Source organism: Patagioenas fasciata, chromosome Z (assembly GCF_037038585.1).
Source record: "Patagioenas fasciata isolate bPatFas1 chromosome Z, bPatFas1.hap1, whole genome shotgun sequence".
In the NCBI taxonomy this organism is placed as follows: Eukaryota; Metazoa; Chordata; class Aves; order Columbiformes; family Columbidae; genus Patagioenas; species Patagioenas fasciata.
This window is the reverse complement of record NC_092560.1, coordinates 58,723,262-58,750,893: the sequence shown is the minus strand read 5'-3', so window position 1 is coordinate 58,750,893 and position 27,632 is coordinate 58,723,262. Positions and strand designations below refer to the sequence as shown.

At 40.4% G+C, this 27,632-nt stretch overlaps 1 protein-coding gene across 3 annotated transcripts in view; it reads right to left on the bottom strand.

Moving 5' to 3' along the window:
• Positions 1-19,234: 19,234 nt before the first annotated feature.
• Positions 19,235-27,632, bottom strand: part of LOC136114751 (chondroitin sulfate proteoglycan 4-like) — a 40,899-nt gene continuing 32,501 nt past the window's right edge. For all 3 annotated transcript variants that reach the window (XM_065860268.2, XM_071802304.1, XM_071802303.1), the window contains 2 exons: positions 25,456-25,639; positions 19,235-25,020 (listed from right to left, as the gene is read on the bottom strand). In XM_065860268.2, the coding sequence (XP_065716340.1) occupies positions 22,967-25,020; positions 25,456-25,639 (2,238 nt within the window). In that variant the 3' untranslated portion in view covers positions 19,235-22,966. The remainder of the gene's footprint in view (positions 25,021-25,455; positions 25,640-27,632) is intronic.

Below are 27,632 nucleotides of genomic sequence, written 5' to 3'. Positions count from 1 at the left end.
AGTGCCGTTGTGTGAAAGTGGGTATCTTTTTGCTTTCCTGTGTTTTGTGGCTTGAATCCAAATCGCCATCAGGAATTCATTTATTCTGCTATAACCACTGTAAGACCCATCGCCTTTTGACTCAGCTGAACAGGTATGAAGAACAGCCTGTGAAATGATTGCACTAGATTAGGCCTCAACTATGTTTTTAAAAATATTCAAGACACCTGCCTCCCAAAGACTGTTCTTTAGTTCCTCTTTTGGTATGTATAAAACTTTGAACTCCAGCGGTGGCCTGTCACGTGTGCTGCCTCTAATGGAGGAGACATGGTTGGTCTGTATTGTTTTAATGAATGGCTTAAAGGCAGAGTTCAAGTGCTTAACTTTCTGGTCTTATTTGTTTAAGCTGAACCTTCTGTAGTAATTTAATCTGCATGGCACATCTTCGTACCACGCAGGTAGATTGAAAAAGCCTTGGCATGTTTTCAGACAAAGCACTATGAAATCACCCCTTCTCAGGGGTTGTTCAGTGCTTTTTAAAGGCCACTTATTTCCTTTCCCCAAAACTTTGATTTGAAGACACATCTACACAATTGGATGAATCTTTACCGAATGTGTTTGATTTATATCAACATATCCTCTTTACAGAAATTTTGCTTCAGAAATCATGGGAATGATATGAACAAGTCTGATTTTAAAATGTTGATGTGATGTTTAGCCAATATTTAAGCAGCTCACAATGAGGTCAAAGGAAAAGAAATCAGCCTGTGTAAAGTATTGCAATGTGTCCACTTTCGGCTGGTGCCTGCATGCAACACTAGTGGTTTTTAATATATAGCATTGCATTTCTTACAAAAAAGGGTCATGCAAAATCACAGCACTCTGAAATATTTCTTTTTAAATGGGAAAAAGGACTTTTCTTACCATTCAGGGGGGGAAAGTGGGATTAAATGAACTACCAGATTCTAAAGACTTTTTGAGTCACCACCTAGAAGGCATTTTGACTTTTGTAGGCCAGGATTTCTCTTTTCTCCTTCAGCCCTTCTGCTGGCCTACTTTACACTGGCCAGTTATAAACCCAGTAGAATCCTCCTTCTCCTATCTGACTGCTGCCTGGTACATTTCTTGAGTTGTCTGGGTTTTCTTTCAACTTGAGGACTTCTAACATTCAACATCACACTGTTAGAAATTTGATTTTCATTACTTTATAAGGGTTACTATTTTCATGCCTGTTATTGCTGTCATTGGAAATGAATGATGCACAAATCACAAGTAATTAACCAAAATATTAACCAAAAAAACTATGCAGAAAGTTTCAGTAATGTTATTACCTAAGCAAATTCAAACAGCAAACATTTCTGCGGCAGGAAGCTAGAGCTAAATAAATGTGCATGATAAATGAGGAAGCTTTTTTTCTTTCAGCATTCCGTATGGTAAACATCTGGAGGAAATTGTCAGGAGTGGTGATCTAATCAAATGAAGTGATGTGCCCTGTCAGTTCCGTGGCTCAGTTTCCTCACAGTAAGACAGAAATACTCTTTGTCTACTTTCACGTCCTACAAGATCTACCAGATTGTCCTGAGCACGACAGCACACTTACAGCCTCTGTCCATGTGGTGAGATATGGCCGTAAGGGTCAGCTAGCATTGACTTCTTTGTAGGACAGAGCCACAGCACTTGCAAATCATGCAGCATCATGACCCTGCAACATTTTTCACATGAGTACGAACCATGGATTCAGAGGTTCAAGAGGACAAGTAACCATATCAGAGGAGAGGGATATCCTGGAAGGGTTCTAATGCAAAAAACACTGGCAGGGTCAGCAGCTGCTCAGATGGCCGGGTTGCAGCCTGGGGCAGAGCCAGGCTGTGCTGCACTGCACAGGGTGCGCTGCTGGACCCGTCAGTGCTGGCCTGACCACATCCCAGCCTCACTGCATACCCAGGCTTGCTTCCTTATGTTCGTGAAGACTGTGGCACAGCCTCATAGCTGGGCATTCAACTGAGCCCTGGGTGGGAATGCCACCTGAACTGCTTGAGAGCTGCCAATGGTTCAGGAGGCAGCTGTAGACCTTCCTTGTTCCAGCAGAATGGCTTCCTATGTTAGTTGCTCAGTACTAGAAATAGAACTAAATGTTTTTTCTTACTACAGTAAAAATAGCAGATGCTGGGTTCATTGGGTCATAAATAGAGCAAAACTTGGGAAGATGCACAGCTTAATGTGCAATGTGAACCAGATTTCCTTTCAGCTTGTATCTCCTTTGCATGGTCTGGGTCATCTCCATCTGGGACACTGGATAATTTAATTAGAAGATTCATTTTGACTCAAGACCTCATTTATCTTTTGGAGTTAGCATAATAATTCACAGCTTTGTGAGCCACAGTACAAGACAGCTGATCTGCCCTCCACCTTGCTCATTGATCCGGCTGACAACAGCACATCTGTCTCCAAGATCTGGAGTTGGTCTTTGTTCCCCTGGCAGTCTGGCTCCAGGAGTGCAAGCAAGAGCTGAGCAACTGAAGCAGAAATAATACCAAGTAGGAAACAGGCCATTTCCATGCCACTGGAAGTGCATATGCAGAGAGCGACCATATGTAGCCTGAAATTATGTTTGTGAATAAATATTTCTGTTACTGTTCTTAGTCTGAGTTTATTGCTGGCAGTGGTTCTGTGCTGAACAGTGGTGTCATTGAAGCTGAGCTTAGTATTCAAACTCAGCTGAAAAACAACAGCAATGCATGTTTTCTGCCAATTTTAATATGAGCTTAGCAGCTGACGTGGCATTCTCTACACACACCACATTTTGGGAGTGGAGGGATTGTTTTGCAGACCAAGCGAGGGAAGAGACATTAGCCAGCAAGGCATCTCTATCAGCAAGCACCTTTTGTCTACAGGAACTCCCCAATGGACAAAACACTTGAATTTATGGATTTGTGAGTTGCCGTGTCTCCATTATCTTGCCACAGCTAAGACTGCCTCCCTTGAGGATGACTCAGAATTCAACAAGCATTTAGATAAATATAGTGCTAGCTAATAAATAAGATACTGAATGGACTCAGATGACTGAAAACACGGAAGAATTGTATAGACCAGGACTGGAAACAGGCAAATCAGAAGAGATATTATAGACTTCAGTAAGCTCATGGAGACCATAAATAGATTTGAGTTCAGACTTGTTTTCTTCTCCAATATCTGAACAAAGTAATTTTAAGTTATGGAGTCTCACATCATAGGAACCTATGTATGCAGAAAAACTAAATATGTTTATAAAGTAAGTAAACAAAATCATTTAAGAAAAAGCCACCATAGGCTATTAATAAAAACCCCCACTTATTTGATTCTGAAAATCCTCAGAGTGGTGGATATTAGGAGCATATCAACAAATATGTATGCGTCCTCTCTTGATCTACATTTTGGTTAGGTATCCAATATTGACCACTGTTGGACACAGGATAATGGGGTAGATGGACCTTTGCACCATTATGGTGTTTGTTACATATCTACCTTCTCAAATTGCTGCTGGAATTGTCCTGCTTTTCACAGACAGGTATATCATATGTACACTCTGTGTGGAAAACGGCATCTTAATAAATCGGTGATAACATGGAAGAAATGGGCAATATTTTTATGCAATTGGTGGGAACTACACACTCCAACATCTTAAAACTGTCACTCAAGTGAGAATTTTTTAAAACTTGTAATGTCTCTGCTATGTACAACACATTTTTCTATAAAAGAATCTGCCCACACAGAGGGAAATAGGCCTAAACTAAGAAAGACCTTGTGAATCTTACAATAATATGGCTTCAGGGGAATACTTACATTTGAATGGCACACTCAGTTTTGTCAATTTGCGTGATGTTTGAAATCAATATGTCACTTTGTCTTGATAAAGGTTAAGTGCAGATAATGGATTAATTGGATTATTGAGCTGTAATGAAAATGGTCCCAGGAGAGCACAAATGCATAAAGATCCAAGCAAGATTTGGGACTGCCCAGCAACAACTGAAAATGCTTCTACTTTTGATGTGCAGGTCATGATCTGACTTTTTAAATCAGTGATCCAGCAGCATATGGTTTACAGTGGAGTTTTAGAGGGATAATCACTATTGGTCAGATATTTTCTTGAATGTCAAGGGAGATATGTAACTTTTCCCAGTATCATTCATTAGTACATGAATATTCCAGCCTTCCTGGGTTAGCATCTTAGCTTTACTGGTGACAGTTATGTCACAGTGAGCATTCTTTTCCTCATTTTAAGTAATTTAGACATTGTATCCCGAAGATTAAATTACAGAAGTAATTTTAAAGCATTTTCCAATGCTGTTTCCTGGTTTATTGTTTTTAATTTATGATCTGTGGACTATTTCTATGTGATTCACAAGCAGATACAGAAAAGCAAGCCAGTTGTCAGCAGGATTAAATTCCCCCTAAATGAACTGCATGTTCATGAACTGCTGTAGAAAAGACTGGTGAGATCTGCAAATGTAAAAAAAAAAATCAAATAGGATCAATTTGTGCTACCTCAGATAGAATTTTTTAACGCTTGCTTTTCTCCAAAAGCAGTCCCTGTTTTACAAAAGGGACTAAGGAAGTGATTTATCAATTTATGTAACTGCAGAGAAGCAGGAAAGGGTGCGCTCTGCTTTTGTTAACCATTGCTCAATATAGGCAATGCATACGGAAATGGATGCCTTCCCTATGTTTTAGCTGTTAATGCATAAAACAGCACAAATGTTCATGACCTAATGCCTGGACAAGGAACTTTCATGCTCTCTGACTTCTTTCTTTCTGTTTGGAGCTCATGGGTTTGGGGTTTTTTTTTGTTCACACTACCTCAAAATATCGTAACAAAGAGAAGAAGGAGTAAATTTAGGCAGCCAATGTAATGTAAAAGTTCTTTTTTTTTCACGCTTTCTGACATGTCTTATGTAATGTATGCAGGGACAGGTTCTAAGCCTTCTTAAATGTGAAGCCAGATTGAATAATAATTTTAATTTTTAAAAAGTATAAATAATTTATATGCATAGAAATTTCTACATTGGTCAGATGAATTACTCATAACAAATAATTCATTAAACTCCATTAAATAATTCTAAAACATTGAAATCTCTATGACAGACTGCCCAGATATCTCTTTTAAGATCATGATCACTCTGCGCTGTTGTGACAACCTGCACTACGAGTTCTAAAAATGTAAAACAGACTTTTAAAATTCTGTCATTTTTTTAAGGACAGATTAGGTTAGTGTGGAATCAGGAACTGCCTGTGTATAAATCAGGCTCCTTCCCCTGACTTGAAATAATCTGAATTCCCCACAAAGTGAGTAACTGTCTTGGGTTCTTAATTTTTAAATGTGGATCCTCATTCATATCACCAGAACTGCTAGATCCTACTACAGACATACTTTGTATTTCAGGTCAGTTGTATGCAACTAAAAGATCAATTTTTCCTTGTTTCTTTAGGGGATCACCCTATCTGTTCTCTTCTACATGAGCAAAATTACCCTGGGAAAAGTATTTATACACTGCCTGACAGGTTAAGGAGCACTTTGCTGAGAAACTGAATTCAGTGTAGACAGCAGCACTTGTGATGTGTGGCAACTGGTCAGGCCTTTTCTTGTCAGGAGAACAACCCCAAGAATTATAATATTTCATTTAAAAATATATCAGAACGAAGCCATTAGATTGGTAAATAGTTCCTGTTTGCTGGCAAATGAGTCTTTTCAAACTTACTCAGAATTTTGTGTCAGATGCTGAGCGTCTGTGGTCATAATCTCAAATTCCTGTTTATTTTCAGTGAGTCAGCTGTTTTTTCTTTTTTCTTTTGCCATAAAAACAAGTAATTTCACAGGACTCAGTTTTTCCAGACGTTGTGCTTCTCATGAGTAACAGGGCATAAGTGACTTCTTGTCTTCCTTGATGCTGAGGTCATGAAAACCACTCTGATCACTCATTTCTCTCCTGTTCCCTTCACAGTGAATGCCCTCTGAAGCACAGCTGACTACAAATGGCTTTTTCACAAATATAAAAAGTGAAAAAGCCATTCCCTTCTTGTCTTGCAGAAGAATTCTGTGTCAAGGAAATCAGGACAGATAGTACATAGAAACACAGGTATTTTTGAAAGTGGCTAGCACAACTCATTGAAGTAAGCTTTATATGACTGTGAAGTGACTGGGATTACACATTCTTCTATCATTCTCTGTTAGTTTAAGCATTTTGTCTCTGTCTTTTGCTGGTGTGAACAGTTTTCAATCTTTTTTGACAATGAACAGAACCCCGACTTGATTTCATATGAGGAAATCTCCCTGAGGACTTTGCAGACCCACAGAAGATTGGCCTATTGTTTGCTGGGACATGATGATGCCAGAACAGTGGAATATACAACTGCGAGCCACAGGGCACTGCTGTTCCTGTGTTGTAACCTCATCCACTGGAGTCTTCCAGTGCACAGGGGAAAAATCTCTCTTTTCAAAGAGGCTTAAGATTTTTGATCTTATGTACTTTCTCAAACATAGGGTCCAAGACCTCAAACATTGCCAGAAAATTTATGTGAAGTTGTCCTGTCTCATGCTATACCAGCTGTGTACTGAGGTTAGTGCTGCGCTGAAGCACAAGGCATACAGGTTGTGCTGGGCAGACCAGTGCTAATGAGTTAATAGTGATGTGGGATGTGCTTAGGCATCAGCACTCAATGTTGTTTCATCGTTAGAATCATCCTCAGCAATGTTTTGGTCCAAGACAACAAACTGACTCCCAAAATTTCCTAGGCATGGTAACTTCCAGTTGTGGCCATCGTGTTTGGGAAGGCAATTGGGGTCAATAGACTATAGGAGCTGCCTCTGTCCCAGAACAACATCTCTGTTATGCTTAATTTACCAGCACAGATGTAATCACCAAGATAAGCTCCTATCTCAATGATTTCTGTAGTTGCGATTTTCAGGTTTTATGATTACAATAGCTGGTATCTACACATGGTACGGTGGCCCCTAAATCTGCTGCAGAAGATGCACAACACAGCATGTTAGAACCCCTCACTGTAACGCCTTGCTGTCTGCAAGTCTCCTGACTTAACTCTGGGTTCAATCCCACTTGTCTGCCTTCCTTCTGAGGTTAACACAAATGATGTGAGACCTTCCCTCTCCACCTGCACCTTCCAGTGGAACACCAGAACTGATAACTGCAGAGGTGGGACTTGGGAGCCCCAGCACACAGCTTTCTGGACAGCTAACACAGGAAAATGGAACTTGCCTTTGGAAAAGTAAAAAAATCAAAGCACTGATGAGTACTTGTGCTTTTGGAATGAAATCTAAAACTCATTTTTCCTGGATGGGAAGAGAGAACAAATGCAGTCAACAGCAGCTCAATCCAAAGAAATCAATGGGAGTTTTCTTGTTTATATTTTTATGAGTAGACTGCATACATGAAATGAACAATTGTTTTGAAAATTGGATGGATGGATGGTTGCTGTTTTTTCAGATTTTGCTCTTCAGATACAATTGTAGCAAACACATCCAACAGCCTGTGTTCTGTCAGAATGCAGCAAAGGGGTGCAAGTTTCAGAAAAAGCAAACAGCATGTAGGCAGTCTTCTTTACTCATTGCATCATTCACTTCAAGCAACAAGGGTCTTATAGAAATAAATAATTTTTTAAAAAATAGAAAAGGACTACCTTGTTCTTTGTGCACTTCAAGAGTGCCTTATTATTCCCGCACTTGTGCAATGATTTTTCCTGATGTTTTCCACCCTTGTTTTTTCCCTCTGTGTTTCCCTTCCATTCCTTAACCCTATATCAGATAATGGAAAAATAGAATTGAAAAGGAGAGGTGCCTGTGGAACTAAAGGGAAAAGAAAACACTGGGGGTGTGGAGGACAGAGGAAATCTGCAACAGTGGATTCAGCTGCAATTTAAGTGCAGTTTGTAGCCTCATCTTTCCAGACTGCCCAGCAAGAGGCCACATTGCCCAATTCATCATGTTTTGATGAAAAAGAAACCCATGACTATTGCAATCAGGAAATGTTGACATAATGGAGTTACTAAGAAAACCTGAGTGGTAGTTCTTCTCCACATTAGACACATTGCATGCAAGGTCACACAAGTGTTATTCTTTTGTCTTGACAGGTCTATGACAAGCAGGTAAATTGCCATGGTTTTTTTGTCAGTGCATGAAATGAAACAGCATTTTCCACACACGCGTTGAGCAGAAACCTATCAAGGCTGTAGTGTGGTTATATCCTATGAATACAGAACACGTTCATTTCAAGGAAGGGGGCATCATGGGGAATTGACAGAAGGACAGATTCAGATACAAGCATGTATCATTCTCCTCCAGTTGCCATCATTATTACTTTTCTAATGTCCATGAAGAGATGTTAATCCTATATTTAAGACTTCCCTCTTAACACCAAAAAATCTGAACAATGAACTGTCTGAGATTACACCACACTTGGAAAAAGAAAGCGTAATTACAGGAGGCAGCAATACCTCGATATATGGAAGACTGAACCAGTAAATTCAATTAAAGAGAGTTGCCATTGTAGGTGGCATGAACTATAGAGGAGAAAGACAGAGTAAACTGTATAATCTGAGGAAGATGAACAAGCAAGGAGAGGGATGGAAAAGGCATGAGTAGGTGTGAGACCTCATACAGTTGTAGTGGTGCAGATGGCTTCTTGCCTCTGTGGTGGGAAATGAGGGGGTTGGTGCCACCACGGGCCATGAGACGATCGGCGTGCTGCACGCCAGGGTGGTTTGCAGGAGAGACAGTAAAAATGTGAGTTGGGAAGGCAGCACAGCCGAGCCTGTGCATCTGGTTTTGCACCCCAGCCCACTGCTGAGACTCCTGCAGGGACCTTTGCTTTCAGACCAGTTTTTTTTCTCACTCATATGTTTCCCTCTTAGCAACAATTCACTTTCCATGATCTCCCACTTTCCCAATAGAGGAATATGGCTGAATTCCATTGTTTCATTCAAAATAAAGAGCTCCAAAGTCCTCATAAAAACATGAAGGTATGAATCCTTGCGTCAGTTCAGTGAAGATGATTGTTGCTCAAGAAGTTCGGGGCAAACAGAAGATAATGCATAGGCATTTATTTTGTTGTTGTTCTTTGATACCTTCATTTTTAGGCCCTGAAGATATGTTCAAATGGTCCCCCCAGTAAGGCACTTCACATAAAAGCATTGACCAAACCAGTGCCAGTTAGGATCAGAAGACAGGATTTCTGAAGTCTTGATCTTACTACCTCATTATTTCCTTCTTTTTGGAGCAAGTGATCACAGAGGAACCATACATCAAAAATGATGCAGAAAATGTGAAAATATTTGGGGCTTATATTGAACTGATATGTGAGGACTGTATGAGCAGAATTTGAGTTGCTTCTATTAACATCCCTGCATGCTGTTAAGCTGGAATTGATGCTAGAATACAAAACGTCCCTTTTGCTTAAGAAGGTCATTAGTACATCAACTTTAACTGAAATAAGCATGAAATGAAACAGAAGCTTGTATTTTCCTATGAAAACAAGTGACCATCAGTAATTTTTGGTTAGGCAAGCTGGTAGGTTTCATGATGGGTAGATCTCAGGCAGAACTAACCACAAGTACGTGTCATCCATTATTCACTGTGAAGCTGAGAGGGTAAAGCTAGTCTTTCACATTTGAAAACTAAAGGTCACATTGAAAATATTTTCAAGTTATTAGCAAAATTAAGGCTCTTTCCTCTGCTATAAGCCTCTAAACATATAAATACTCTGCTTTGAATATGTATGTTTAAATATACAGTTCTTGCTGTCACCAGTGCAAACCAAGCATTTCACGGTCCTGAAAAACACCCATTTGGATTTACTTATGTTTGTAACTGAACTGTAAACTGGTTTCTAAGGGGATGGTATTATACTGTAACGACTCTAAAAAGCATAAAACTACTGACTTTGTGAATCTAATTTAAATTCCACTCAGAGAACAGGAAAAAAAATCCACTACAAACCTGTTCTTGCTGAAAAAAAAGAAAAAAAAAAGTGGTTAATTTGTGATTGAAAAGTTGAAAGAATTTTCTCAAGCCTGATCTTTTGCTGACATATCATGCTACATAATAATAATGTAATATACTGCATATTTTTGTCCTGGGAATGACTCATCCTCTTTACTTCTTAGGCCGTGATCTGTGTCCTTCCCCCATTACTTCATTTATTGAAATAGTTTGCATTGTTGTCAGCAGTTTAACTACCACAATTCAAAACAGCAGCATTTTTAAAAGGTGTCAACTTGCCTTTATTTGTATTTTTTCTAATTTAATTTGACATTTATTTCCAGACTAAGAATCTAAGGATAGGTATACAGCATCCATCATGTGGGGTTTAATACTAGAAATACAGCAATACTGAAACTTGACATTAGGGAGTCTCACAACACTTTTAGCGGGGGGTGAGGGAGAGAGTGCCAAATGGAAACAAAAAACCAAAATCAAACCAACTAGAAACCTTCCACACTTTAATGGTCTGAAAAATTAAATTGAGCCCATTCATTATGGAAAGGTTACTTAGACTGCATATGCTCCCAGGATTCTGGCCTCTTTACTAATTACTCTGGTAATTTCCAATGATATGAACACCTGTTGTCTGGATATTCAGTTCAGACTACCATCCTTGTTTCATCAAGGACAATAAATAGCAGCTAAATATCCTTTTTAGGAATTTGAAATCAAAAAGAGAAATAAAGTGTGCTTTTCTCCATTTGCTGAGACCACGAGCTGCTTACATACTGTGAAAATGCAGGATAGAACAGCTATAACATTTTCCTCCAGAGTCGCAGACATTTCCTTGCCTTACTCTTTAAGGTAAGATAAGAAGTTCACTGGTGGAATACACTATGGCTAACATTCAAAACGTAAGACATCTTCAGTTAGACCACAAAATGTCTAACAGAGTAAGTATATAGTAGCCAAAATCAAGGAGGTAAAGAGCATATTACAGCTGTTTTATTACTTTAGGAGAACTCTAGACTCCAACTTGCCTGTCAGAGCAAAGAGTGAGATAGGCAAGAGCTGAACGAAAGACCACATTTTGATCTCACCACCACACAAGTCTGTATTTAGACAAGCAGTACATTCAACCACTGGAGCCAGAGACTGGAAAGTGTTGAGATGGGAGAAAGTAGAGGCCAGGGAAGAGAGACTGAGTGTCCTGTGCCTGGAAGGACATGCTTGGGCATCCAGATAGGCCAGCCCATTCATTCCCCTTCCCCAAATAGATGAGGTGAGCAGGATCCCTTTGCCTGGCTGCTGGTCATTCTTTTTTTACCTCATGTTTTCATCAGTACACTTCTGCTTGACAAGGCTTGAGTTCACCAATTGTAAAGCAAAATAATTGCAGCTTACTGTTCTTCTCATAAGAGGGAGGGGGCTGATTTCCTCAAATATTCCCCCTCACCAAACCACTTAGTTTTAGGTTCCTTTCCCGCTTTCACTACTTTTTCAAACACGGACATTGGCAACGAAAAATCTGCTCTTTTTTGCTCTTATCAATGCAGTACCGAGACAATACTCCTTCCTTAAGGCACCAGAGCAAAGTGTTATCTTCTTTGATATAAATCATTGAATTGATGATCAGGCTGAACTGATTTTCTACTGTCATCCGTAGTCATTTGTAGTTCCTGTTTAACGTCACTGCTTTCTAGGAGGAGGCAAATTTCCCTTTGACTTACAGTCTTTTTCCTCAGATATAGTTGTGTGTGAATGTGGCTGGAGGTTTTTCTGAAGCCCAGTCTCCCAGCAAAACTGAAGCAAAGAAGATTAAAAAAGAGAGTCAAAAGGAAAACAAAAAAGCCCAATAACTAAGAGTACCACAAGGAAGAGAAATTGTAGCAGGATTTATCCTTGCCAATCCCAGAACATGTTTTAAACACTAATTTCTCATTCTTAAGCTGCCCACATAACATCATTTTACCAGCTTGCTTCCATGTGACCATTTTACACATTTAAGTCTTTCAGTGTATGCAACACTGAAAACTTCTCTGGACTCTCTGAATTGTTCTTCTTTCTAGCCTGGTGTTCTAAGGGAACAAGCCCTGTGCAACTATGCCATCTGCCTGTCTGCCTTCCAACTCCAGCCTGAGTGCAACACCCAACTTCAGCCAGTTTGGAAAGAGGTGCAAAGGTCTCAAAGACACTAAATTCTTACAAGTTCATTGAGAATTGGCAGTCAAAAAGAGGAAAGAAGCCCAATTTAGTAGTGAAATACAGGCCCGAGTCAGCACTTTCTCTATTTGAAGACACAGTAGCCATATGACCAGTGTGTAGGCACATTTTGGCTGGTTTGTCAGGACATGTGTAGCTCCGAACAAGCCATAGAACACACTGAAGGTTTTCTGTGTAGGAAATGTGGGAAGAAGCTGAAGGTGAACCTGAGGAAGCACAGGACTAGGGCCTATAAAGCACACATCCAAGGGAAGCTAGCCTGCATCCGTCTTGCTGCTCCTTATCTTCCAGTGAGTCCTTTTAATAAATTACCACCTTATTAATGAGGACAAGGAAAGGAGGACCACTGATAACTTTTGGGCTCAGTGCCACATCATCAGTGATTTTAATTAGGTATCTTACAACAATAAGGAGTGCCAGCACAGCTGAGACACTAAGAAACTCCATGAGATCCCACAAAACTCAATTAAGAGATGACTGCATTATCCTAATACATCTTTTGTGCTATCTTGTTCCAATGCATAATCATCACCTCACACCATCCTTACCATATGTAAAAGATGGCTGTGCAGACTGAACGAAATATTTGAGCTGATAAAATTTTATACCACCTTCCTATTAAACATCATTCTCTTTTATGCTTGAAGAGGGGCCTTTCTTTGGGCTCGGCAATATTGTTCCTAGCCTATTTGTATCTTATACACTTGCAGCTGTATTATTTTCACATTAATCCAGAACTAGGTTCTGAAATGCATGAAACCTGATGGCAAATCACAAGAGATTTTGAAGTTGAACCCTTCACTCTTGTATTACTATTCCTACACTCTTAAAAGCAGCTTTTAAAACAAGTTCAGGCAGTGTTCTATGAAGGCTGTCTCTTGCACTTTTAAAAACAAGCCAAAATACCTTCTTTCAAAGTGGTTCCAAAATAGAGTGGGTTATAAAAAAGAGTGTGATCTTGTGTTGTACATATCTGAGAAAGAGACTCTGCTGTGGTAGATTCACAACTGCTGCCAACAGGGGTCTTTTATCGGACGTTAGAATAACTGAAGCTGGAGCAGCAACAGTGAAAAAACTTGTCAAGACAGAGCAGCCATAGATGAATGTAACTCATAAAACTTGAAAACAGAGTAAGCATTGTTGCAAAATCAATGGGAAAATGTGTCAGTTGGGTAACTGCTGTGTGACAGCAAAATGTCAGAAAAATTACTTCGTCTGACACTGTAGAGAAATACACTATATGATTTCTATGGGACTGTTTATCTGAAAACAGAGCATAAAAAAATAAAAAGCTGTAAAACAATGAGGGAAAAAAATCCTTGTCACTGACATCCAAGAGCAGGTCTCTGGAGAAGAAAATTTATGCATTGTCTTTGTCTAAGAGGATTTTAATGGTTAGACAACACTACACTGGGAGTCAGTGGCCTTATATTAAAAAAAAATTAAATTGAAAGGTAGTGAGTTAGACACACAAACTCATGCAGACAGTGCAAAGGAGCATTAGATATCTGAAAAAGGGTTTTGCAGTATCTGGTGAAATGTGCCTGGAGCTGCCTGACCCATCCAGAAGGAAGGAACAAGGTCTGGATTACAAAAGGGAGGTTGGTTCCCAGCTGAAGGCTGCAGAACAAGGGCAGTACCCCTCAGCACAGTCTCACACTGCTCCTCAGTCAGTGACTCAGGTAATGGCTAAACCAGCTCAAGCTGTTTTCCCCAAAAGCCTGGAAGGTTCCCCTGTAGTGGAACATACCCTTCCCTTGCTCTTGCACACAGTGGTGGAAAGGGCAAAGCACTGTCCTGATTCACCGTAGTCTTGACTCCCTGAAGAGCACCCTAAATCATTGTTCAGGTTCTGTCTCCTTGCTGATTTCACATTTTTGCAGAGTACCTATGGCTCACAGCTTTGGGCTCTCTCCAGAGAGGCAAAGGGGCACAGTTGTTTCAGTCAGATGGGAAGAATGTTTAAACCTGGATTTCCCCGATATTATATGAACAGTCCAATCACCATTCCTGCCTGCCACCAACAACTCTTTACCAGAGTGCATGGGAATTGCAAATATAGTGGCAAGGAAATGTGTTTATTTTATTAACCCAGACAAGGTGTAAGTTAGAGCAAGGTGCCAAGCCTTTGTTTACTCTTCAACAATTGTATATATATGCCCAGTGGCAGAAACAGGAGTATTAACAGATTTTGGGACATACTACAGCTGTCTAGCTTAACTGTCACAGTTGCACTGGGGATGACATTTAGCAGAATGATGAAAAGTTCTGATAATTTGCTGTTCTGAACTGCCAGTCTTGACGTCCCTACCCCATCACTGAGTAGGGGGTAAATCCAAGAGAAGCCTGAAGAATAGCCAGTCTAATTTCAACCTCTCCCAGCCAAACCAGACACCACCAGGACTCCAGGTACTGGAAGCATTGAAGGTTTTGTGAGTGCTGATATATGACACTCTATGTATTGGGGAGTGACTAAGCAGGTGCAGTGATACCCAGGTCCTTGTTGTGGTTTACCTTGGAGTGAAAGAGCTCATTAGACATTCTTCCTTTTTATCAGTTGTTAGGGCCAACACACTGGATTTCACAGGTGAGAAACACCTTGGTGCCAACAGTGTTTGCTCCCATTACACCCCTGTGAGAAAATCCCCTGATCTAGGTTTGAAGGATAAAACTGGCACAGAGAAGTGACTTCCAACCAGTCAGGCTACAGATTGACTATGTAACTTTCTGCATTTCCAACACTCGTGTTAACTTCGGAGGATGTAGGAGTTCTGTGTCTGTTCTGAAAGCATGAGAGGCCATGCTGTTTCCTCTGTCTGGGGAACCTTCAAAGGCAGATCACTAAGACTTTGAGTCAGGCATCTCCTCTCCAAATCACATGCTTGTGTGGAAACTATTAGTCACTTCTGGCACCCATTCTGTAACAGCATGGGACAAAAAATTGAGCTCAGTGGAGTACTTTGTACATATAGGTATCTCCTAATAGTAAACAACAAGTTCTGTTCCTCTGTGGAAACCATAAACAAGAAAATAAAAGAGCTTCCTGAGATATTTGCTAGATTCACCTTCAGTATTTTTTAAGCATGTGCTGTCAGTGTGACCAGTTGGATGATTTCCCTGTACAGCATCCTAAACACATTTCCAGCTACAGCTGCTCTTCACTTGCTGGAGGAAGGCAGTTGTAGTCTCAGTGGATTCTGCATAGGCCACACAAACAACCGGCTTCATCGTTTTTGCTATCTTTCATTTATGATATCAATAGCTAAGAAAGAAACAGATCTGTGTGTTACACCATCAGCAGAGTATGAAAAAGGCAGGGCAAAACAGATTTTGCTACTTAACTATTCTACTGGAAAACAGCGACCCATATGTAGAACGGTTGGCTTGTTTTTTCCAAAAGCAACAAAAGTTGGAGAAGTTGCCAACAGCAGCCATGCCATTCCTTGAAATACACTTAACAGCTCCAAGAGCTCTGGAGTGATAGTTACAAAGACTTTCAACCATTTGAAGTGCTAGAAACTTTGTGTTCCAAAATCCATGTACTGGAACAGTTTCTGATCAAACTTTCCCATAAACTAAAGAAACACATACTGGTGACTTGTGATCACTGAGTATTAAACCATGTAACAATCCCAGAAGAGAAACAAGTAAATCTCATAGGCAGTCAGAATTGTTTGAATAAAACTACAATATCCACAACTGACAACGATGTAAACTGTCACTGCTGTAAGGTGCAGAGCTGGGTTCAGGTATGTACATCTGTCCTGTATACACGGTAGTTCTAATGCCTGGGAGGTGATGCGCTGTTTGCAAATGAACTATTACAATTGCTCCTAGCAGTGGCTCTGACTTATATATGTGCTTATATAGTCTTGTTCTGGATTTGTGGTAGCCCTTCCATGTAACACAAAAGAAATATTAAAAAAAAAATAAAAAATAAAAGAAGTTAGAACTCTAAAGCAGAACATGGGTCCATCGAGGTCTCTTAGCAAAGTGCTGTCCTCTGTTCACAGCAGCCCCCCTGAGAATCTCCCAGCAAGGTGGAAGTGGGGAACTGGTGAAAGCAGAACACAGCTCTGCTACCCAGCAGCCCTTGAGGGCACCTCCTTCTGCAGCTGCACCGGTCAAGAAGCAGGAGAGGACCTCTTCCTGACAGCTGAAGCTGTGCAGAGAGGCTGAACACAGTGAAGGCTCCTGCCCTTTCTTTGTGAAACAGCCTGGTATGGTGTGAAGCAGCCTGGAATGGTGTGAAACAGCCTGCCAAATAACTGAGGTCTGCGAGGTACAACATGTGCTGCAGCTGCGCTGGGTATCGGGCGTAGAGGCAGCTGCTTCCCAAGCTGTGGGATCACTGAGAGGGACATCATGTTTTAGAAACCTGCAGACTTTCTGGGGAGTTCGTGAAATGGAAATGGAGTATACAAGTGTAACTTGTGCGTTCAGATTAGAGTATGACACAACTCGAATCAGTGGTGACCAACAGTTACCAGCCCGCTGGCTACTGAGCAGCACACACAGAACTACTGGGCTTCTGAGGGCAGACCCCATACTCAGGACCAAGGACCAACAAAGAAACATCTCAGAGTCCTGGGAATTAGCACAACAGGGTAGATTAAATGAAACTAAGTTGTACAACCAGGAGCAAAGTGACTTAGGGAGGAAAAATGGGCAACTTGATGCTTATACTGCATAATGGACCTTGAACAGACAATCCAGATTGACTAAAAGATGGTAAAAAGTAGCAGCTGTTTGTTCTTCTAGCTGATTGGTACCACTTCTACTTACTTCCAAACCTGATTTCAACTTAGTCCTAGATCTGCTCTTCAACGGTATTTTGTGCAGCCACATGTAAAGAACAGTCCCCAAGCTACTTTCATTTCTTCCAAGGGCTAAACTCAGGTCCATAGTAATCTGCATTATTTGCCTCCATGCTCAAAATCCAGACCTCCATTGCCTTACTTACAAATACCTTTCAGTGGCTGCAGATAAATGGATTTACCATTAATTGTTAATTGCATTTGCAGCCATTCAAAACCTGGGATAAGTTCACCCTGTTTGTTTCTGCACTTTGACCAAGACACTAGGAACATTGCAGCTCTATTTTTAAGGCAGTACTTGTGCTAACAGGGTTTAAAATCTGAGTTACGCCCTAGGCAACTCAGCTCAGCAAGCCTGAGTGATGATTTTGTAAGGAAAGATTTCAGCGATCTGATCTGATGAATCCCCACAACCAGACATCTCGACAGTCAGCCACCTTTGTAAGTCAATGTTCAGAATGTTCATGCCATAGGAGATTTACTTCTACCGCATCTCCTAACAGCTGCAGAGGGAAGCAGAAGAAAAAGCAAGCTGAGCTGCCAACTCTTGCCACCTCCATGAAGCACAACTCTCCCCTCTAATGTTGCCTTGATTCTTGCTCTTCCCCCTCTCTGGCAGTGAGGTGAGCTCCCCAGGCTGCGTGGTGGATCATCGCCCGCTTCCCAGAGGCACAGCCCAGCATCACCTCTCCCTGTCAAATAAGCCCATGGGTCTGCTTCCAAACCACCTCCCCTTGTTTTGAAAACTCTGTCCATCCCCAAAGAACTTGTCTCTGACCCACCCTCCCACCTTCCTCTGCCACCTTAACCAGCCTCTTCCTCAGCACCTTCTGCTACCAAAGCAGCTTCCCTGGTGGCTTGGCCATGTCTCGATCCAACCCTATGTACCTCTTTCTTATGGATTCAATTTCATTTAAATGTACTTGAGTATGTGTTTGTATACGAAATATGAACTTTTGATTCCTTGAATTATTTTTATTCTCTCAAGAATTTCCTCATCAATGTACTTTCATGCACCTTATATAAAAGTTGCTATGCAAGATGAAGTTGTACAGTGTTTTAGCTGGAGAAAATCACCGTGATTGATCACACGCTATAAATTTCACATATTTATTCTCATCTATCGCCTGTGTTGTTGCAGGAAATTCTGACATTCAACATTACCTCAATCTCCTCAGTCCTCATTTTTCCTCAAACAAATTTATCAGAGCTGATGCCCCTCTTACTGTAATTCCATACAAAAGTTTTGCAGCTAAAACCTGTCTGCGAACAACTTCACATCTAAGTAGTGATTACTAGCATGTAAAAAGCATTAGCACAAAAATAATCAAGCAGCAAGACTGGAAATGAGGAAGCAATCACATAAAGCATTTCACCACACGGTCTCCTACAAACAGATGCGAAACTATGGATTTCACCAGCGGCAATGAAAGAACATTTTGTTCTGGGACTGCATTTGGGATATGCAAGGTCTGGCAGGAATCATATAGCTTGAAATGAGTGAGGATACATTAATAGAGTTTCCACTGAAAGTGCCAGGACAATTATTTTCAGCCTGTTTAAAAATATTCAGAGAATGTACTTCAACGTAACATCACAAGGACTGACCTGAAAATGGTGCAAGCATGATGCAAGCCTATAGCTCAGGACACGTATGCATATTCACTCCTCAGTTTGGCCTTGCAGGCAGTAACAGGCTACTGCCACTAAAGCTGTATCTGGCCCTTAATCATATTTTAATAAAAGGAAAACCATAAAACATTTCTGACCACTTCTGCCCTGCTTTCTTCCCAAACCAACACTTTCTGAGTCACACCAAGGGGATGTGGGGTGGGGGTCATGGCCCCAAGACCCAGTGCCGCTGCTGCTGACACAGATTTCTGCGCTCAGGACGCTGAGTCACGGCGCAGGGGAAGCTGCTCCCCAGGCCACCAGTACTTCTCACATCTCAAGAAAAAAGTTCCTTATCTCAAGTTACAGGAACAACTACTAACCAGCTAAGTTCTGACTAACAAAAAATCAAAATCAGGTCAAACAATCCATTTGGCGTCAGGCTGGAGTGAGTGTGTATTTTTGACTGAGAATAAAAGATAATCTGACAAACTTTAGAAAATGAAAAACCCAGTTTTTCATGTCAAAACAGTGCTAATGTATTAACATTTAAGGGTTTGATATTTTAAAATCTTCTAAGCACATGCAGTGAAATGACAGAAAAACCTACTGAAATAAACCCAGTGCAGTCCTGTTTCAGCAAGTTCAAATCAATGCATTTATTTTTATGTTACATGCATGCAAATGCTGAACACAGCCAGGCAGATGTGTGATGTGTCTCCTGTTCCAGCCAAGTGCATTATGTTAGAGGCACAATGCTGGGCACAGCACCACAGAGATCTCAGCACATGTGCAGATTAACAAATAAACATCACAAAACTTGGAAAAACATTGTTACTGGCATTGGGATTCTGTTGTGTTTCTGCACTGACTGCAGTGCTCTCCAGGTCTTTTAAAAAAGCACAAAAATGTGAAGTGTGTGGATTATACGCAAAACAATTTATTGATTTGATGTATGTCTTCAAGGCACTTTCATGCCACAGTTTAGAATTATGTTTAGTAAGAAAGGGAATTCTTCATAAACCCCATCTTTGCTAAACAAAACACACAAATTCAAGGTTAAGTGAAACAACAAAAAATTCAAACTAGATTCTGACCATCAACTATGTACATTTGTGGAATCACAAAAAGAATCCATAAGTACAAAATGTTTTTCCTGAGGACTTTCTAGGTTGCCATTTAGGAAGCCCAGGATGAGATTCATCCTGGTGAGTTTTACCACCTCAATATCAGTTACAATATTACCTCTGCATTTCATATGAAATCCAGTAATCACTGACACAATATACTTGCATCCATATAAAGTTCTCATCAAAACATTCCAGGCATTTTGGCACACCACAGTAGCACCAACTGAGGGAGAAAATTCAATGCTGGCACACTTCACTGATGAATTACGCATTTAGGGTTTTTTTATTAAAACAAACAAACCAACCCAAAAACTCCAAGATGCTTTAAAAATCAAATGCTCAAAATACCATTCCATAGTGTCTGATCTCCTTGGACATCTGTTGCTAGCCAAAAGCATTTTCGAAACAGAGAACAATAGTTCAGCTCATTATGCTGAAGCCAAGAAAGCCAGCATAAATGCTAACATTTCTGTATTTTTCATGTATGATTTCTTGCTCAGAGCTTGCACATGCTGAAACTCAAGAATTCTCATTCAGTTGTGCACTTCTAATTGCATTGCTATTTTTTGTGACTCAGTCACAATCATGTCATGGTCTCATTTTTTACCATTGCCAGCACTACAGAAACCCTACACTCCACCTCCACTGCACACTGAGCACTGCAGCTTTGGGCTTACATGTCTTTACAAAGACATATTTAGCAAAATCTCACTAAGCACACATTTCACTTCCCTATTTCTGTTCAGCCTGCCACAGGTCCATAGTGTGAACTTTGTCACCAGACTTGAGCAGCTTTCAGCACTGCAATATTTTGGTACCATGTAGAGGCACATTGCTTGGTCTCCCAGAAAGTACTGGAGTATGACACCTCTTTTTGCTGTTGACAAGAAGGTCTCAGTTGTAGGGAAATGCGAGACAGGCTTCTTTAAGTGTTAGGAAAAGTGTTGGATTATAACTCCTCCTTGGAGTGAGGTCTCGGAGGAGGTGTAAAGCGATCAGGTTCCTGCTACCAGCTAGAAGGTATTAGAGGCAGGCTGTAGCAAATGCTCTGCTGACAGCTGGGATCTGGAGGATGCTGCAGTCTGCACTGTGCTAGAAGAAGAGGTCTCAGAATCAGGGATAGCAATAGACGTACAGCTGCAGCTCAATAAAGATGCTGGGTTGTCCCTGCGATGGCTGGCAGCACCACTTATGTGTCTGAGAGTTCCCAAAAACAGTCCCAAAGATTTTCTTTGGAAAAGCAGAAAAGGTCTACAACGTGTGTCTGCAGCAGACCAGCTGGGACACCTGAACACCTCAGCATTTCACACTGACCACACTGCTTGAATACAAACTGTCTCACACTGACATCAGGCAAAAAATGGTAATGACAGAAAAACAAAAAAAATGTGTATCAGGCTTTTCATTTTCTCACATGTTAGTTTGAGCATACAAAAGGTTTATATCTTTAATCTCTAGTGCCCAACTAACTTGACCAGGTGAAGATGTGGCTTGTATATTTCCCACTTACACAGACTTTTCTCCTTGAAGTGGGCTCTGAAAAACACATTGCTTCACAATGCAGAAGAATCATGGTTGACCACAGCACAGGTGGTGAAGGTCAGAAAGATCGCCCCCACTGGTCCTGTGGTTAGTTCCCAGAACACAGCAGTAAGCAGAAGCTTAACCTGGCCCTCCTCTTGGGTGAAAATTTCACATTATTGAAATATACAAAAGACACAAACACAGCTAACCATCAGCAATAACAAAAAAATCATCCAAAACAAAGCAGTGTGAAATTAATAGCACCAAGGATGTTGAGGTCCATATACCCATTCTATAAAAGCAAAAACTGCAGTACCTAGGCTAAAACTTAAACGTTATTCCAGTGTTAACTGATCGCGGTGCTAAGATTGCCTCCCGACACCGAGCAGGATTTTTTAACATAGAAGCTACCTGGAAGCTGTAACAATGCAAAAGTAAAAAAAATAGATGAACAGCTCAGTGGTTAGTACGAGACTGGTTATCATCACAGCACCATTCCCTTGAAGTCCATTCATTCTCTGGAGACAACAAGAATTTTGTTTTTGTCCTCAGTGGAAGAAAGACTGGACCTCTGTAAATCACTATTGAGCTTGAATTTCCAATAATACAAAAATATTCCCTTTGCAGAGAAATCGTTGCACATTTTACCACCAGAACAAAATTAGAGTAGGTAATACTTGTCATAGTGTGTAAGGCACATGTGTTAAGTGTTCCAGGAGATGAAGAGTAAACCGTGAAACTTCAGAATACATACTTCCTCGCAGGATTGTTTCTGTCAGTAGCTCCATAGCACAGGACCTGATTCTATGTACTGTCATCTGCCTGAATGGCCAGACTCCAGAGAGAGTTGCGTTTGCTTCACCAAAGGCAGAATTCAGGCCAAGGACCAAGAAATTTTGGTATGCACTTCCAGACACAACCTAAGCTTTAAGATAATTCAGCAGACAGGCCAACTGGCAGATGCACAGTTTTTACCATGTGGATTAGAGGTCATAGATGCATTTTACCAGTCTGCAGACATTAAAGGCTAGAGATTGGTATCAAATGAGGAAAATGAAAAAAATAAAAGAACAAACAACAACTCACAGTAAGGGTATTTTACCATGCTATCACTACTGGACTATTGTTGCTGAGTTGAATTCTAGATTTCCAGTTCAGCGATCCAGATGAACACCTGTCAAAATAATCACAGCTTTGCTTCTTCAGCATTGGCCTCTGAATTGCCTTCAAGGTCAAAATGGCATTATTGAGATTAGCACTTTGGCAATTACTTACACAAACAGCTGGATGTTCTTCAAATAGAAGTGGTGGTTCAGGAAAGAATACAAGACCTTTAGAGCAAATATTGTTGTTCAAAAAAAGTAATTATATTCAAAATATATAATCCATGACAGAACATTCTATTTTACTTCTGCCATGGGAAATAAAAAAAATATTGCATACACAGGGTGCACTCAAAATCTAGGTGGCCAAATTCTGCACTGAATCGAGAATTTTGCTGAAGTACCAACTGGAAATCTTATTTTCTGCCCACTGTAATCAGTAAGGTTTTTAGTATTATTATTATTTCACAGGCATTTGGATTTTATCTAACAAACCGTGCATCATTTGACCTACAATAAATAAATGTAATAAAGAAAAAAGTTACATGTCAACCATGTATATTCTCTTTTCCACACTGCATCAATTAGCACGACCAAAAGCGGCCACAACTACACCCAGTACTGATTGCGCTTCAAAGTTGGGTTTGTTTTTCGACAATACTGGATCATTTCAGGATCAAGGTTTAACCAGTTGTTTTGCAGAGAGTGTTCTATAGTTGGAGAAACCACTGCAGGAAGCAGCTGTTCACATCTTGCTGCCATGAACGTTGAGGTTGTACTTTTCTCAACCCGCTTTGGGAGAGGAGTCACTGTAACACTGGGTACAGTCAAGCTCCATTCCAGACATCGATCTGGACTACTAAGGACTGCATCCGTTTGACTTCTGACAAGTGGTTTTGTGTTCTCTTTCTTCTGACACATCAACCAAATGCACACAGAAATAACAGCAACAATGAGTAGCACAGACACCAGGACCAGGGGAATAATGATGTACCAAGGGTTGCTGTTTTCAGCTGCTTGCTCTCTGGGACTCCTGCCATTAAACTGGTTGGTGGTCTTAGTCCCCACGGATCCACTTGTTCCCATTGCCAGATTTAGCAATGGGCCTTCCTCATGTAGATTTCCCCAGCGATTCTGCCCTGGCCACAAGGTTGGTCCAGGATTCTGCAGTGCTACTGTGGGCTCTTCTTTCTGAGAAGAGGCTGGTGCTTCACCCTTTGAGGTAGTGTGAATCTTTAAAGTGGTCGTGCTGGTTATGGAAGGCACTTCAGCTGTAAAACCCTGCACAAGTGGAGGACTGTAAGGCACGATGGAGTACTGGAAATGGCCAACAGCAGGCTGCACAGCATCTGCCCTGAGTATAAATGTGAATGAGTCATTTAACAGATCAATGCCTGTCATATTCGTATCTATGTCTAGAAGCACAGTACCACTATCAATGTCAGCCTGGGTGAATGTCTGAATATCTTCAAACACTGCATCATTCACAAACCTTTTCTTTACAATCCTTCCATGAGACGGAGGCACTATCACCTCAAATCTAGGATCACTGTTTGTCAAATTAGCTAGCTCAGAAGCATCCAGGTCACTGCTTCTGAATTTATAAGCTGCTTGATTTGAAATCTGCATGTCAGGTACAACTTGTACTAAAGGCTTCACTGTAATGTTCAGCACTTGCCCTGTTAGATTGCCTTCTGCAGTGAAAAGCATGAACTCCAGTACTTCTTTGGATGCACTGAGATTAGTCAGGTGGTAAGACAGCTTTCCTGAGTACAAATCTGCCTGCTCAAATTTCGTAACCTGCTCATTTCCAATCATCAGGTGCCCATATTTGAGTGGCTGAGTTATTTCATACATGATATTAGTGCTTCTTCCATTTGTGACAGCTGAAAGCTGCACGTTAGTAATAGTGACAGATGTCTGGCCTTGTGGAAGTGCAACATCAGTAAGGTTGACCAGAACAAGAACAATTGGTATGACTTCAAGACTGAATAGCTTGTATAAAGGGCGATGTTTACCATCAGTCACGCTGAAATAAAACACCCCAGAAGATGAACTTCCATCCTGTACAAACCAAACTTTACCACTGTTGACATCAGCTTGTGTGAAATCCTTTATAGAGACACTGAGATTGCTTTTCATTGCTAAATAACCATTATTGGGGTTGCTAACAATGGTGTATTTGAGCTCAGCTGGGGCATTATCTAGGTCTTCAACTTTCAGATTCTCTGGCCCCAGCACTGACATATCTCCCTGCAGGACTTTCAGGTGCAGACTTTTAGTCTTCAATTCTGGAGCTTGGTCATTCACTGGAACAACAGTGATATTAAACATCTCCTCTAAAACTTCACTATGGGGCTTTGTTGCAGACTTGCTCTTTAGGTTTAACCAAACAGCAAAAGTGAAATTGTCATTAAGTGATTCAGAATTATCGTGTACATACACAATTCCAAATTTGTTCAGTATGTACTGGGAGAAGTTAGGTTTTTCTTTGGTAATGTTTCTTTCTCCAACAACAATCATGCCATGTTGGGGTAAAGATACAACTTGATACCAGACTTCATACATGGAGCGCTGTACCTCAGGTAGCTTAATCAATAGATTTGAAGCATCTAAATTTGTTTTGTTGATTAATACTCTACCTCCTTCCTGGACTGTGGCACCTAGCAGAAAGGAAAAGATAATCTTAGAAACTGACCATTTTGTAGTTGCAATATTTCAGAAATTAGATATCACACATTGACAATGCTCAGAAAAGTTTCTCCTTCATGGTATCCTTGATTTCCATATTACTACCACTATTTTTAAAATACAGTCACAAGTAAGAGACAAGATTTTATACTGATGGACACATTAGAATTAAAGAAATATCAGTATTTCAAAGCTTCTGACAGTGTTTTCACCTGCCATTATAGCAAAATGGAGAATACCCGCTACAGCAGTAGGAAGGATCAAACATAAATAGTAAATTTCATTTTTAAAGATTCAGTAATGCAGATTTCCAAGCTACTATCTACACTACATTCTGTGACAAAAGTATTCTGGCCATTTGTTACTCACAGATCCAAAACAATTCGGAACCCAAACAATACCTTTACCTGTATTTGCCAAAAGACAGCTGTTCTGATCATGCCTGGAAACTTCATAGGAAATGACAATATGGAACACTTGGAGGTCTAGAGCTGATGGTGGAGAGGAGACAGTAAACGTAAAGAAATCTTCTGCACTCCAGTCAGCTGACTCAGCATGTAAGTGCTCATAGATGATCACACCTTCATCCACCTGTTTCAGGTAAAGAAAAGCCGTAAGTGTACGAGGATAATCATTTTAAAAACAGAAGTGTAAGGAGAGAAAAGAAAATCTTAAGAACATTATTCAAGAGAGGTCTTTGTACCTCAGTCCATGCACAGTGTATATGTAAATTACATTGAAATATCTTGCATTCCTCTTAAGATGGATTTTCTTTTGCCAGATGGGCTTACTTGAAGGTAGGTGAAATGCTACTAAGGCACAAATGCTCAGTAAAGGCCTTACGTGAAGAACAGAGATACAGAACATTGAGAAACTCATCTCAAACTAGCAATAGTAATGGTGAACAAGAGCTCAGCTGGACTGTATCTTTAGTGAATCGGACTATCATGTGTCTAGGACTTTTTCTTGATAAGGATACCAGCAGGGCTGGACTCATTGTCCTGAAAAAAGTGTATTATAGACTGAAGGCTTGAGAGGGACCTTGATGAGATGTTTTATGGTGAATAGCAAAATATACTTGGCAAGAGATTATGGAAACTTGGCAAAAGATTATGGAAACCAGAAGGAGGTGCAGTGACCACTGACTCTCATTTATAACCAAAGAGCTGATGGGGTTGCATGGTGGAAAATTTCAACATCCCAGCAAGAAAGGGATTCCTAAGAGACAGGAAGGAACCTGGCTTGTCCTACACCTGGTTTCACTGACCTTGCAGATCATCATACCCAAGAGAATCCTATTAGTCCCACCATGAGGATTTAAGCTTCAAAGTACTTTAGTAAATCTTCAGATAAACACATATTTATACAATCACTTAGCTCTTTAGGCCCCACAGCAAAAAACAGTATTTTCAGAGTAGGATTCTCATCAGCTGGAACTACACCTGAGCTTTAAGATCAATACAACGAAACTACAATAGGATTCCTAATAACCACAAGACTAGAACACTTACTAAATCTCATCCAGCAAGTTCAGCATCTGGTCTGCTTGATAATTTGTTGACTGACCTAAAGAGAAGACAGCTTTACCTATTAAATCCTTGGCAACTTCCCAGGCAACTACAGACCTGGTTTGCATGTCTTAGTTTATAACTGCCAGAGAGATCCCTGTCTGAGATCGTGCCAGTTCTAAGTTTACTATTTGTAACATACTCTACATAGTTTACAAACACCCTGAAGGAACTAATTAGCACATGTTCCCATCACACATGCTTCAAAACTGTGAAAAAAGGAAAACAAACAAACAAAAAAAACCAGCTGCTATGATGGATTAAGCACTTTAGCACTACAGAATCTGAGCTGTGACTACAGAGTCATAATCTTGAATCTACTGCAACAGCTCCCACTGAGATCACTAGGGAAACTGGGCTTGCAGGGTCAGTTTTCTTAGCAGCCTCTACGTGGTTCAAACCATTCCATCTAATTGTATAAAAAATTCAGACTGATGTGATAAAATCCTATTAATACATGCTCATGTCCAGGTTTATGCTTTATTTAATTGTTCATGGCTATTACAGTACAAAACAAACAAAATTTATAATAAAAGGATCTGCTGGTTCAGGATAACTTTTAAAAGGATTCCGCTAGGACTTAAAGTTGGAGAAAGCAACTTTTTGTAACAAGAACAGGCACAACGTATGTTCTTAAAATTCAATGGCATTTACTATCAATCTTACTAGGGTTATTGTTCTTTTTTAAATTGCAAGCCCACGCTCATACCTAGGCTAAGAAGATAATGGAACTGGTGAAGATTTCTGTGTTTACCTCTGTAACAACTTGTAAGTATAATGAAGAAATTGCGGCTTGCTGCAAGATGAAAATACAATGTTCGTAATACTCATGTCATTTTCTCACCGATCTTTAACTTCATGTGACTATAACAAGCTACACAGTGAAACTTTATTTAGGATCTCTTTTCTCTTGGTTGGAATGGTATCCTAACTGTTCTTGACCAGAATAAATAGCAAGCTGCTTAGGATACCTTATTCTACCTGTAATAAGTGATTTAGCTCTGCTTGTTCAAAGT